Source organism: Cydia strobilella, chromosome 16 (assembly GCF_947568885.1).
Source record: "Cydia strobilella chromosome 16, ilCydStro3.1, whole genome shotgun sequence".
Classification (NCBI taxonomy): Eukaryota; Metazoa; Arthropoda; class Insecta; order Lepidoptera; family Tortricidae; genus Cydia; species Cydia strobilella.
This window is the reverse complement of record NC_086056.1, coordinates 11,228,601-11,244,287: the sequence shown is the minus strand read 5'-3', so window position 1 is coordinate 11,244,287 and position 15,687 is coordinate 11,228,601. Positions and strand designations below refer to the sequence as shown.

At 37.7% G+C, this 15,687-nt stretch overlaps 1 protein-coding gene across 5 annotated transcripts in view; it reads left to right on the top strand.

Annotated features, from left to right (window-relative positions):
- The window catches only part of LOC134748317 (synaptosomal-associated protein 25-like), a 46,185-nt gene that overhangs the window by 13,186 nt on the left and 17,312 nt on the right, over positions 1 to 15,687 (top strand). For all 5 annotated transcript variants that reach the window (XM_063683079.1, XM_063683078.1, XM_063683077.1 and 2 more), the window contains 2 exons: positions 8,279 to 8,372; positions 12,613 to 12,654. In XM_063683079.1, coding sequence (XP_063539149.1) covers positions 8,280 to 8,372; positions 12,613 to 12,654 — 135 coding nt within the window. In that variant the 5' untranslated portion in view covers position 8,279. The remainder of the gene's footprint in view (positions 1 to 8,278; positions 8,373 to 12,612; positions 12,655 to 15,687) is intronic.

Genomic DNA, 15,687 nt, shown 5'->3' with positions numbered 1-15,687 from the left:
GGCAACAAACGGTAACACAATGAATCAATGATACTATGTGTGGACAACTACAAATAAAATAAATACAAAAGTTCAGACATAGCACCCGGGGAAGTTATATAGTAGAGTTATTCTTAATACATATTCAATCCTCTGTAATATTAATAACCCTTATTATATGTAAGCAGATACTTACTTATTGCGTTCTGCGTGTAGGTAATATGTTGATCGTAGGTAATGACTGAACAAATAATGTAATATAATACACTTTTCTTTTTAGCTTGATATCGGTACAAAGAAATCGTGTTATAATCTCCTTAGTTCGCGTAACTTAGTGACATAATTTAAAAAATACCTACATTACTATTTTGGAAGAACCTAACATAGAATATTGCTCCCTGTACGCCCGAGTGACTTACATATCAGCAAAAGTGATGTTAACAAACATCAAAAATTAGCGCTTCAAAAGGCAACTCGCCTTTTGAAGCGCTAATAATGCATAACTAAAATTTGCAAATTGCCATAGAATAAGTGACTACAAACTGTACAATTAATATTCAAAAGGCCGTGCCGTGTGGCCATGCCAATGTTACATCGACTCTGTAAACTGACCATTTGGAAACCGTATTGCAACGACATAAGAACTATCACTAGTAAATTAACTCGTTTCATGTCTAACCCTTGTTCTGATTTTCAATTTTATTGTTCTCTTTATATATTATCCCTTTGTAAAGCCTTGGCTCGTAAGGTAATTTTATTTCATTCATAATAACGTTTTCATATTTGCGATGTTTAAAGAGGGCTTAACGAATTGGAATGGAATTACAGTTTGTTGGATTTCTTTTTTCGTATAAAATTCGAAAATGAAGGCTGATACGGGTAATCGGCCTTTGCAAATCTTAGGATTTTTTTTCCTTTTATTTATTTTTACAGTTCACTGAATGTTTGAGTATTTTCTCTTCGTTTGTTAAGGTTAGAAACCACTTTCATAACTCAAAAATTAGCAAACTTGTATGTTTAATAAGTATGGCCTAATAATAATGTCAAATTTGGTTAGAACTATGAGTGTTATCAAATTAAGCCATATTATGCTATCATACCACAAATACAATCTAAAACCTCTCCTACTTTCCACGCAAAGCAATTTTTTTTACCAATTCCCACGTTGCCGTAAATCGTTATAGCCGTTGCGTTTTTAATTATAACTGTGGGCGGATTCTGTTTCACCAACTTTATATAGTTTTCATCTTGTTTTGATACGATATTGATTCGTCTTAATAGGCATCTCGTGCGCAACAATAAATGCCAACTATATCTGGTCAAGCAAATCTTGTCAGTAGAAAAAGGCGCGAAATTCAAATTTTCTATCCTTCGCGCCTACATTTTTTAAATTTCCCGCCTTTTTCTACTGACAAGATTTGCTTGACCAACTATAGATGCTAAAAGAGACGACTCCCAATTATAGATGTGTAAGTTGCGGAAAGTTCTCGGAAACTTTCACTTTGGAAATGGAAAATTTCGATGCCCGTATAAAATTATAAATAGAATACCTTATACCTTGACGCCGGTTTTCCGTGGAAACCCTACTAAAAAACGCGACATAGCTATACAAGTAAAAATATATCTCACTAAACTAAAGTTTTACAAGTTTAGAAAATTTTCCATGTGAATATTCAGCAATTTTTGAAAAATTTTGACGTATCAGTACTCCTGATTGTATTTCGGCACTATCGGCATTGCTCCATCGTACAGTTTGGTGCACGTGGGATGCTTCAAGGTCGTATCAAAACAAGATGAAAGCCTTATCAAATTTCAAATACAAAATCGGCCTCAGTATGCTAGCCGAGCCGTGGGAACGACTGAAAAAGCCTTCGTGGCAAATAACGCCGTAAATACACGACACGGCAGCTTATTTGTAGCGACAACAAAAGGTTTCAGTTTCCGATTTAGTGCCTGGGGGTGGATTCGAGGTTATATTTTTCGGTCATTTAACATGTCTATTAGTGTTGATTATGTTTATTGTTTCGGTATTGATAGATGATATCTTGGTTGATTTTTTTTATTCATTTCGTATTGTTTTAGCTAGCACAAATCGTTTACTAGCCTTTTTGGTTGAATAGGTTCTACAAACTTAAAAATATTCTATATCCCGCTCGAATTTAGCAACATTTTTGATTCTCATTGACTTCCACGATGTTTAAATATGAACATTGTATTCAACTACGTTCCTGCTAAATTTCATGAAATTTAGGTCGATAATACTCAAGATATCGTCTAAAAACATTTGGAACGTTAGAACAAGTAAAAATTGGTTGCGTGCGGTCCGGCCGCAACAGAATTTACAGAATATTCGTATCATAATAACTTGCTATATCTTATTTCTGAATACTGTCTCATCTCAACTTTCAGGTTCGCTTTAACATTCTCCTTTGTTTTAACGGCCATGCTCGTTTCCTTCATAGTTGGCTAAACAATGTTCACAACGAGGCCCGTTAGCGCTCACGATACCTACTATGCTTTAATATACTAACACTGTTAGCTGACCATTAGTCCACCTTTTGTAGTTGAAACAAGGTTCATGATGTCGGTTCGTACTTCGTAGTTTTAGCTTAGGGAAAATTGAGGACTCGGCTTTGTTGTCATTTTCGGAAGTGGGTTATGATCGCATGAATACCAGAATGGTTATTAGGTCTTAACGCTCTGTTTTAAATGTATGAACTAGATAAAAAACTTGACTGTGTAAATAGGTTCGTTTTCATGGTCTCAATCGAGCCTGTTAAGGGTGTCTTTATGGTACCAACTGCATAAAAATAATAATAAAAACATAAAGGAGAGACTACATTTCTTCTAAATGCTCCATACTAGATAGCAGCTCACGGTAACCTCACGCCGTGACAAACCGTAGTGTACACACTTATGGCTTTATAAATAAAATTTGTCTAAAATTTTGGGGGCTGCTAAATGGACTACCAAGGATACACGACACTGGCAGATATCTATATGAAAATTCTTCATTCCACTCATAAAATGACTTTTGCCTTTACAACCATTCCAAATCTATTTAATTTATCCCGTACCGAGTCGTGAAGTGGCTTTTCCTAAATACTTAAACCTCAAAAACCATTTGTGCCCCTATCCGGCCATTAGGATCAAGACAAACACTGAATTATGTAGAGCGGGCCGCCATCACTTAACCCGGGTAATTTTAAATAAATTATTAGAACTTCTAAGCGCAATTAGGTCACGCTGACATAGAAATCGCTGTGATTGGAACCTCTGCCGCGCTCCTGAACCACGCTCGATAAATTTTGTAATTTTGTAAACAAAAATGGACACGGTAATCGATAAACGGCAGATTTCCGCAACTCGACAACTGGCAAACTTTCGATGTTGAGTAGAAAGTAGAACCTCGGGGGGAGATCTCTCGGTGATCCGAGATGTTTGCCCTGTATGAAGCGGCATTTCAGCACCACATGAGAGGCTGTCTCTTCTGTCTCCATGCACCTTCGGCATTGGGAACCGTCTGTAATTCTATTTCACCTGAATTAAAAAGATGTTTGTTAAATGGTTCATGCCCTGTTATGACACGTTACCATCCTCACTCAGACTTAATAGAGTTGAAGGAGTGACTTCGTGAGTCTGATTTAAGGATGATTATGTTTAAAATACTGATTATTAGTATCAGTGCTTCATTTAAAACACCATCGCCTGGCAAACAAACTTTTATTATAGTTCCTAGTAGGTAAATACAATTTTCTGTTGCTCATGTCATGTCATTACTCTAACTAGTCTGGACACTGATATCCCTATTAACCTCACTGTCCAAGGCTCTAGATCACGCGGCCGCGGTAGGCCTAAGAAGGCGCTGGCTGGACATCGTGATAGAAGACATGCAAGAGAACAATCTCACACCTGAGGATGCCGAAGACCGGGCAAAGTGGAGAAGATTGAGTAGGAAAGCGGATCCTGGCGCTAGACATAACGCTAGGGGAAAACTAGGTCGAAGAAGATGGAAGAAGAACCCTTGTATCTTTAAATAGTTTATTAGAACTGTGGAGAGCGTAACTAGGTTACCGGGTAGCGCTGTGATTGGGACCTCTGCCAACTTCGTTATCCAAGGATATTTATTACCGAACAAAGAAGCTTGTACAAATTGGTACCGGTACTTGGAGGACCCACGTATTGATTTAATGTTTTTCGATTTAAAGTATGGATAATTAGACGAGAAATAAACTTGCTTAGTAATCACGAAGCGAAGAAGGTTTGTTTTATTTTTATATTCATTGTAATAATGCAAATAAATCAAACCGCCAAACGAATATGATATATAGTACTCGTATTTAGTATATTGCGTAAAGGAGGTAAATCACAACTGTCTATACCTAATTAGGTAATAAAATCGGTAACACTTTACCTACTACACCGTAATAAGTATTCTTTTTCTGTAACGTTATAATAATGGTAAACTGAATAATCAATAAGTTTATTTTTTATACGACTCCTTGTTGTGTTGGGGAAATTGGAAATTGATATTTTCATAAAAACGGGAATTCAATATCGCCCTAATGTTTTTCCGAGCTGTTATGGGAACAGATAATGGAAAACTGAATAAATAATGAGATGATATGTGCCATTTTCAACCAAAAGGGTACTTATTGTCGGTTGTCAATAAGGCGCTATTTCCATATACCTTCAATTCGAAGTCAACTTTATCGACAAGCGACAATATGGTACCTTTTGGTTGAAAACGTCACATATTCATAATATAATATGGTAGTTTCCTTGTCAATGCGGTATCGGAAATATGTGTTTCTGTTTTCATAATATGTCTTATAAATTGATTGATGATTTTATTACTCATCATCACTAAAAACATGTGCTGGGGATATATTATTATAGTGAGTAACTTCCTCAAATTTATCGACATTGTAGCCCTTAAAAGAAACTACGCACATTTTTATGTTGAACTAGATATGCCCGCGGATCCGCCTGACCCCTGCTAGTGCATTGTGATTCTACTCGAAATATTTGTATATCGCTCACTAACTAAACAACTACTACTGATAGGCAAAAACAATGTGTAATAAAACTAATAAATAATAATATACTAAAAGGGCTTCCATTCAATTGACTAATCAAATTACTACGGACGAGTTAACTGACCTTCTCTCTAAATATTCATATGGTGTTAGGCTAAATAAAACGCTATACCCCACTGTTAAATCTCATCAAATTGTCACATGAAAATTACAGTTGCAAGGTTGTTATATTATCCCTACCCCTAACCGCACGCATTGACCGTCATACATTGCGTGCGGATAATTAGGATACTTAGAAATTATTTTAATGCTGGGGCCACACTAACGGGAAACGCGTTAATTATCGCGTTAATTCGACGTTCTTCATATAGTTGGTCAAGCAAATCTTGTCAGTAAATAAGAACAAAAAAAACTACACTCATCCCCTTCTTCTGGGCGCCAGCACCAGTGCAAGACAAAGACAGTATGACTCTCTCCGTCTACGCCCAAAATGAGACAGTCCCTTGACAAACTATAAGGCCACACTGGGATTATCGCGATAATCAACGGCGTTTCCCGCCGTTTGCCGTTAGTGTGGCCCCGGCATAAGGATATGTGCTTTTGTTACTTAATTACTTCATTTCTATGCCTAGATTTTCAGACAGATGGTTAGAGAAACGATTTTTTTTTAATTTGCTTTTTATCTCCGCATCGAATAATCGTAAAAGTTTGTATGCTTACTGAAAGTTGTAACATCGAGATCTACCAGTAAATTTGGTATACACGTGTAACTAGGCGTTTTATACAAACTTGGGACAAAAATTCTCGACTATATATAACGCCATTTTAGAATGAGATTTTCCTACCTCTGTTTTAAGGTTGTTACCTTACCGCGCCGCGCGATCATCTGAAAAACAAGAATACACAAAGATCTATGAGGGAAAAGTGGATGGGTTTTCCACATCGTTTCTATGCCTAGCTTTGCTTTACACTTAGTCTAGCACAAGAAAAGCGACAAAATATGTAACACAAAAGTTTGGATACTTGTAACATAGTACTTGAAAATATTCTAGTTGTAGCAAAACTTCTATTATATGAATAAACTGTTGGAAAATTATTGGATATTTTTCAAAATTTCTTATTTTTTCAAGTCTTATACGTATTGTGATGAGATAAGGTTATTATTATCCCTTACTGCACGCGATGTCTTATATGAATTACGCAGGGTTACTTGGAAATTGTCTGCGAGAATATTGGATGGAAAAGTTGGAAGGGGAGGACGTCAGCGAACGTTCTTCGACCGAGAAATGAAAAAGGTCAGGTCAAGAGTGCTTTTAGCTAAAGATTATGTCTGATGAATGAAAGCATCGTTGTAATATAAAAAGAATGGAGGGGTAACTAACGCTTGATGCCTTGCAATGCATTCTGCGCTTCTCGGCGGCGAAGTTCCGTAACTGGCTTTCTTTACACGAAACATGATCTGGCATTTTCGGGTTGTGTGGAATAGGGAATATTACGCGAAACTCTGCGGGGCGCCACTACCACAATTTGAGGGTCTATCGCGAAACAAGAAAATCGAAGTTTCGTCATCTAATATCTCTGTCACTCTTGCATATTCGAGCGACAAAGAGGCAGATAGCGAAATTTCGGATTTGCGTTTCCCGGTAGGTCCTCTGTAAACAAACTGCCTTGATGCACCAATGTCAAATTTTATTATCTCTGAAAACTTGTCAAAAACCTGTTTAAGGTACAGTATGTATAAGTTACTCTATAGTTTACTAAAAAGGCTAGTGCTGTTCTCTGGTGGCAGAACATTGCAGTTATTCCCCTATTAGGCGCACATAACCTTACACTGGCTGAAAATATAAGTAGAGCTAATCATTTAAGTAATGCCAAACTTGTCAAATTAAAAATCTTATTTAAATAATTCCTAATTTCTAACCAATCAGATCGCTAAAAGTAAAAGTTCTCTTATTCGACTTTAGATAACAAAACGAAATCCGTAATCTCTGAAGGAATAAGCGTGAATACAATACGAGTATGAATATATGTACATGTGCTTCGTGACTGTGAACCAGTTATTTTGAGTTATTATCAACTGGAGCAGCAAAAACATGACATGTGGAAATGAAAAGTATTATCTGGAAAACTCCGGCATTGTGCGGCAATGGTATTTTTTTTCTTTTATATTCGTCTGGAAACTGGATTGCTCGAGGCGTCTCGGTTCCTTTTATTTGTGTATTAATGCTGGCTTTAGGGAATCTTTAGTCGTTTTATCGGCAACTTGTGTCCGCCGGCGATATCGGCCTGTCAGCTGTTCGGAACTGTCAAATTTTTGTTCTAACTGACAGGCTGATATCGTCCGGCGGACTGATAATCAGTGGGCCCTTTACATTTTTGAAAGGTTGTTGACAATTATGACATTTTGTGGCGGGACAACAAGTTTTTTAATTGTTTATAAAACTTGGAGAAAAGTAAATGTGCGTCGTGAACCGATATTTTCGGTTTAACTTGCTCAGTCCTTGTATTGATTGTGTGTAAAATGGTTAAACACATTCTATAGGAATGTCTAAACTAGTGTGAACGTTAAAACTACAAACTCTTTCGATAACGGGAATTCACGATAACAAAATTCACAGTGAATTTGGTTTCCATAAATATTATTTAATATTAGCAAAATCGAATAAGTAATTTGAGTAATACATATGATATATGATGATATGACTGCGACTTATTTTTAAAACCTGATGCCTAAGCGAGAAACCGTTGTTCCCTTACCTCTACGAGTGAGACACTCGGATTGGTGAGAAACCTGTATAAGCGAGAAAAATATTCTGGCCCCTTGAGCTCTCGCTTATTCAGGTTTGACTGTACTAACAAAAATACATAGTTAAATCGGTTTAGTAATTGGGATTTCAGACAACCATACTATCCAGAAGTGTTTTAAACAGACACACAGATTTTAAAAGCATCCTGCCTTGCCTACTAGAGTGAACAGAACATCTAATTGTTTATTAATATTTTTAAATGCTTCGATTATAAAATTAGTTCTGTTATCTCTTAATATCGTAGTGCCTCAGCGCGCTATAAAATTACAAAGTTAAATCTCTTGTCATATTCGGAGAAATATTTTTATTCTTATGGAGGACAGTTTAATTACTTGTACGCGGACGAAGTCGCGGTCAGAGCATTAAATATGTCATAGTTGTCTTCTATTTGATTGATTGCAGTTTATATTTTATATATTTCAATGTGATAACATTGGTATTTGCTTGTTACAGGATGCCTGCCCCCGCGCCGCCCGCCGAGCCGAATGGCGCGCCGCGCAGCGAGCTCGAGCAGATCCAAATGCGCCAGGGACAAGTCACCGATGATGTCAGTACCTATAGCTATTCAATGTCCCTTAATTTAGTTATACCTATTTACTAAAATTCCTAGATCTAGATCCGCACCGCTCGCCGTCGGTTCCGTTCCGTTCATCCTCGCACCCTTCCCTAGAACCTAAATGGTCGCGCACCGTCCGGTTTAAGAGGAATTTACTCCCGCGGACGCTCCGGCTGTGGAATGAGGTCACTGCCGAGGTTTTCCAGAGGGACTACAGATGCATCTCTGGAGTTGCAGGCGTCTATAGGCTACAGTGACTGCTTACCATCAGGCGGGCCGTATGCTTGTTTGCCACCGACGTGATATTAAAAAATAAATCTCAATACGCGTTTGGTTATATTAGCCCAAGAGGGCCAATACAAATATACAATCCGTAATATAAAATGGTAAAACAGTTAAAGCTGCCCGTTATGCGACAAATAGCGATAGGCGAGTTATTTTTCCCGTATTTATATTTTCTCTTAGAAGAAGTTGACGCCAACAGAGTAAAACTGTGAATAGTGGGCGATCAACGATAAATAACTCTCTTCTATTGACAGGAGATCCACTAGAAACTATTGATCAATGTTTGTCGCTTTCTGACTAAAATGCGCTCATCAGGAACTATCAGCATCAAATCTCTCTATGGAGATTGGAGAACTTTAGCTTCCAATCAGAAAATATTGCTCCAGGGTACGCCTTAGTGCTGCAAAATGAACTATTAAGAGTTACCTTTTCGATTTTTAGTATTGTTAAGCTTAGCACTTTTAAATCTACAATTGAAAATCCAAAACCGGGATCCTTCTATTTTACCGAAATACCTTTAACCAAATATCATAAGGCAGTTAAATTAAGAGCGGTAATAAAAGCTAATTCGATAAACAAGTAAATGTTAATGAACTTTTGTCAATAAATATCCAAAGTTTCCAACTTACTGAATTAATTCGATCAGATAAATTGGCTGCCAGTCGTTAAATTGATAATAACTTTAATAAGGTAATTTGGTGTTCGTTGAAAATTACAGCAACTGGCAACTTTATTAATTTTCCCATAAATGTATATTTCAATGTATTCTCAACCATATTCAGGATATTATTGAGTGATTTTTTAATCGCCTCCGTTTTATGAGATAACGAAATCTTTTAAAAATATTTTTAACAAGCACGTACTCTCAGGTAGGTAATTGTACAATACACATAGAACACAAACCCATTTTTTACAGGTTTTATGGTTTAAAATACAAAACTTATAACAATACAATTTTAATCGCAGATTTTCGTCCTCTCGAACCGCCCGCCGATAATGACAAAGTTCAAAACGTGCTCGGCTTAAGTCAATCGACGTCGACTAACCGGGGGTATTATCAAACACTTGCCACAACAGTCCCGCAGATTTATCACGGTTATCTGAGGGCACGGCACGTCAGTGCCTCCGCCAAGTCGAGCAAAACAAAGAGACACGACCGTACCATCCTTTTCTCGAAGAAATTCAGGCCATTTTCAACGTCCTGTAATTTTGTGTTGTCTAAAGCTAGAAGCTTGAATTTTCAGTGACACATATTATGGCTTAGATATATTCCCAAGAACATTCAATTTGAACTTGTAGTTTAAGAATTATTGCACGTCAAAGTTCCTTAGTTTTGTCACCGACACACTCACGATCATCTTTATTCTAAGGTACTTCTAGCAGACCAACAATAAACTTTTAATTTTAAACATAAGTAGTTTTTAGCTTATCAAGCCATAAAAAAACCTAAAAATATCGCAATATCAGTCACCTTTTAAAGATTTAAGGACTGCATAAGTAAGTTTGTAATTCCATATAAATATATGCTATTAAAAACATTACATGTAAAAAGACGCAAGTCTCGCAACGCAATTCTTCTACTACAAAAAAGTTTTGAGATCTAATGTTAAAACCAAGTCGGTATTTTAGTCCGTGCCAGGGGGTGTTAAAACCGTATCAATATTAGATATCTTTATTTTTGAATACATATAATGACTTGGCCATCGCAAATATAAACTTACTAAAATGCCAACTTGGTTTCACAACTTCATCTCAAAACTTTTTTGTAGTAGAAGAATTGCGTTGCGAGACTTGCATCTTTTTTCATGTCATTTATTGATGAGATACAACCTTTGTATCTTATCCTTTGATTTTAATCGGCCGGAAAAAGTTCGATCTACCTTTATCGGAGGTATTGAACTTTGCGACCTACGGGTCTACTAGGCAATTTGACGATATTTTGACCAAAAATGATTGGTTGGTTGGTCATACTAGCTCCATCTTATACATTAATCAAGATGTTAATTTATATGTTATATAAGTAAACTTTATTGCACACAAAAACGTACAAAGTGCGCATTTAATATCTAAAGGGGCCCACTGACTATCAGTCCGTGAGTCCGTGGGACGATATCGGCCTGTCAGTTAGAACAAAAATTTGACAGTTCCGAACAACTGACAGGCCGATATCGTCCGGCGGACTGATAGTCAGTGGGCCCCTTTAAGGCAGGGGTCGGCAAACGTTTGAAGAGAAGAGCCAAGCGCAGTAGAAATCTTCAATTTTAGGAATCTCAACGAGCCATAAAACATAATTTAAGTTGTCTAAGCCCTAGGTGGTTTCATATTTTGGGTGTCTTGGAAAGCCAAACAACTCCAAACAGCCGCATGTAGCTCGCGAGCTGTGGTTTACCGTCCCCAGCCTTAAGGCTGCATAAAGCATTATCTACCAGTCAACTATTGGTCCGAAGAAAAAACTGTAGATTCCTAAGATGTGCATACATGTAATCGAGCTTAGTCACTGTGTGCATGGAACATATCTACGACGTTTGTTTACCATACCCGTCAGTACCTATATATCTCATCGCGGGAGATATCTTTATATTAAGCTACTTTACTGTTGAGTCAAATCAGCTACGCCTTATGAAAAGTACAAAGGATTTTTCAATTTACGCTGCGTCTCGTAAGCGAACACTCGCGAACGCGAACCGAAGCGGCGCGGCGCGGCGGGCCCAAGGCGTTCGCGTTCGCAACGAGATCGCCCACGTAGGACACAAGGTATCAAAGGATTGATTCACCCCGCGCCGCGCCGCGCCGTTTCGCGTTTGCGTATTGTTCGCCTACGTAGTACGCTGCGTTAGCAAAAGAGATGTATCGCGAGACGTCGCAATAGGTTGTTATATATTCATCTCCTTTTTATGAGTTTTCGTAGCTTGAGTGTGTGCTACGCCGTAGGCCGTAAAAGCTATTTCCCTCTACGTAGCGATAATGTCCCGTAATAGTTACGCTATACCCTTGAACTATGAGTGCTTATTAATCATAGGTATATGTGATAACTGCTGACGCCGTCATATTTAATGTTAATCAGTTCGTTTATTAATTCATTATGAGTGGTTCAACCCACCGCGTGTCCTTAAGTTTACCATAAGCCTCCTCTTTCTTTGTCCACAAAAAGAAGAGTATTAGGTTTAAAAGTATGTCACTATTTTACATTTCATTTATAATGAACTTCATTTGTCCTCATTCGTGTAAATACATTATTTACTGATTCTGAAATAACGTGATGACTGACAATGATAAATTGTAGTCTAGACTCACGGCGTAAATTATAAATCGAAATAAATGGCATGGGTCGAAATTTCCAAGTATATGACAGGAAATTGTCAGGCTCGTGGCGCCCCCTGGCCGCGACTGGATGTCCGAGTTGTTCAGGCATGTGTCTCTGTAAACAGAGGACGCTGATTCGATTCCAGCTCTGGACACCGGAGGCCCGGATAATTAAAATAGTAGTGGGTCTAGTAGAAATAAGACAAATTAAAATATTTTCATAGAAAGTTATTTAATTTGTTCTTAGAGTAAATTACAAATATTGGAAAATGTACCTACTCAACTTAAATTCGGTTTTATTTGTCGTATTTAAAGTTTCAGACGGAGATACTCGTAAAACCACTAATGATTATTGAAAACTGGTATAAGTATTTAGTTTAAAAAATCCATGAATAACTATGTAAAGTTTGTTTTAAAATATTTATGGAAGTAATCATTATTGGTTTTGAAATATGTACGTTAAAACATTCAATGATATTTTCGAATTGTTTGCAACTTAACCCATCCATTTGCTTGTAGCTATGAACTTAGTCCTATTAAATGTACCGTTTTTTCATAATAAGGGCTCTAGTGATGTACAAATACCAACAACCAAGTGTTATTTGGAAGTTCACGTTTAATAATTATTATTGATTGATTTCAGTCATTGGAATCCACCCGGCGTATGATGCAATTATGCGAGGAGGTAAGATGTCGCTACAATACTTAATTAATTAACTATAACGGTACTAAAACACTTGAAACTGCCATAATATCCTGAACTAAATTAGAAGGTTAAACAACATGCATGCAATATTCGATACATTGCTAGCTACAGAGTACTATGAATTCAGTCATCATCTTCCTTGCGTTTTTCCCGGCATTTTTTCCACGGCTCATGGGAGCCTGGGGTCCGCTTGACAACTAATCCCAGGAATTGGCGTGGGCACTAGTTTTTACGAAAGCGATTGCCATCTGACCTTCCAACCCAGAGGGTAAACTAGGCCTTATTGGGATTAGTCCGGTTTCCTCACGATGTTTGCCTTCACCGAAAAGCGACTGTTAAATATCAAATGATATTTCGTACATAAGTTATGAAAAATTCATTGGTACGAGCTGGGCCGCCAGTACAATGAATTCAGTCGAGCGACCAAATATCGCAATATAACGAAAATTGCATGGAAGTTCTTGAACCGTCTAAATGGGGCTTAAATCAGTAACTCGTGGAAATGTCAGATAAATTCTTTATGGATATTGATCTGTGCTATAAATATTCCGATCCGTATAGGTTACTGCATTTGTCGTTGCGACATATAAGTGACGTTTGACCTTTCACCTGTATCCATTCTTGTTATTTTACAATAGATGAACCATTTTTAAACTGCGCGTTTAAAGCACCTACGCTCACATGTAATCTTATATGTAGATGCACGCACACAAACACGTTGCCGTGTGTCGTATGTATAAAAGGTTACTTTACATGTCTGCGTAAATAGGTGCTCTGGAGAAGATCGCACAGTCTATAAATAGTTTTTATAAATCCACTTTTATGGCAGTTTTAAATAACGAAAATAATATTTTGAAATTGAATTATAATTGTACTAATTTGAAAGGGAGAGACATGATTGGAAATGTCGAGAATACCTCCCAACATCACTTCATCTTAACGTTTGAGTTCTGACGGTGCTCTCTTTCTGTTCCCGTTGATGTATCTTCACTTGTCAAGAATTTGATATCAAAAACGGACTTGAATATTGAATATTGAGTTTTCCATCGACGAGGCGAGGATGAAACCGATATTACGGTCGCTAATGGCCGATCATACGAAAATGTATTTTCGCTTCGCCGATGGAAAAGCATTATGAACTATTATTTAAAAAAATATTCGGGCTCCGTCGTTGTTATATCAATTTCGAGCCAACTAATCTTTGTATCCTATTGACCAATGTGTATTAATATTTTCTAAATTGCAAGCGAGCGTGAACTCTCCCAGAGTTCCCAATAGAGTAGCGATTGAAACAACGAACTGTACGGATTTGTATTCTTAGACGCGTTCTTTTTGTTTTCCCTCATCCCATAGTTTTAAGTGTTTAAGTTGAGTTGTTCGGTTCGTTATGTGATTATTTGTAATCATCTGTGAGAGAGGTGTTCTCGATGCGAGGGAGTGAGGGGTATAGCGGAAGTGTCCTGGTCAGCCCCAAGCTCGGTTTGGTCTCCGACGCCCGACCCACCCCGTAGGGCGCAGCCTCTGCTATTCCTGGCTGTTGTGTATCGATGTCGCTACATTTATGTTATATATTTAATGTATGTGTATATATTTATTGTAGATGTCCGGTTATATATCCTTTTTTTTGTTCATATGTCCTATGCGGAATATATTATGTATATTTATATTGGACAAACATGATTAACATGCATAAATTATTGGGTGTTGCATGTTCCGTGCCTTGATGTGTCCAAAAATGTTAGATACCTCTATAGCCCTTTGTGTTGTTAGTAATAGTTCTGTATGTATATTTTATGTCAAGTTTAACCCTACGGGCTCATCGCCCCGGTGCTGATAGTTAATTAACAAAGATATAGTCAAAGTTACGCTTTGTAATTTTAATTAATACAAAAAACAAGATAAACACAGGACAAGGCTTAACCGTCAGCTCCTAACTGTTTGAAGCTCGTAACTGCGATGTTTTTTCCAAGCATGTCCACGCCCCTTTGATGTCTGAAGCATTCCCCAAATAGATCAAGATACTTCTGAAATGTTAGATCCCCTTTAGTGTAAACCCCATTATGTGCGCTTCCCTATCCAAAGAGTACCTGAACTTTATGCTTGGGCTTGCTTCGACCCCTTGCAAAACTTGGACTGTAACCTCTACCATTTCTCTCGTACCTATCTCTAGCGACCTCTATCTTCAATCAAGACTGTTTCCACTAACGCGAACATGAGAACACGTTCGCCACTTGCTCCGACTATTACCTACTTCCTAGCACTCACTGCTCTGATCAGGAGGGATCTTGCTCAGTGTCTATATTCGTTCTATCCTGTTTTAGTTGAACTTGTATCGTAGGTATCTGTGTAGTGGCTGCTCTCTGTTGTTGACTGTTAATCTATTATGTTGTTTTCATGCCTTCTCGAACATTCACAATACTACCAATGTGGGCGTGAGCACACCCCCATACCTGCCACTGGACTCCAACAATTATATATCGAGCTACACCTATCCAACTCTCACACCAAATACAGACCAGATTGATATCCGTATTTACATTCTTCAGTTTTGTATTTGTTTATTTTTTATGTATCGACTAGGAAAATTGCCTCAGTTTAATAATTTTCAAATACTAACCTATTTTTAAGTAAGTTTTCAGTATATTATTTGACATTACTTTTATACGATACAAATTGGTAACTACGCCATGATATTGTCTGTGCCGTTAAATATGTATGTTCACGCAATACAGCATCGAAGACACCATACAGACTCTTCATGACTTAACAACACAGTTCAAGACGCCAAGGAGGATCTTCACTTCTTAAGCCGCTGTGCCACCTTGGGCTCTTTAAACATAAGTGTACAAATTGAAGCAAGGAAGATGGATGTCCTCCTTGAACGGCACTATGTATATATAACGCATCTGATACGCTCATGGACTCGGCACACGAACTCACGCGCAGCGCCGAGCGGAGCGGCGCGCACACTCCACTGTACCCCTCACAACTAACAATGCTCTGTGACTTTTT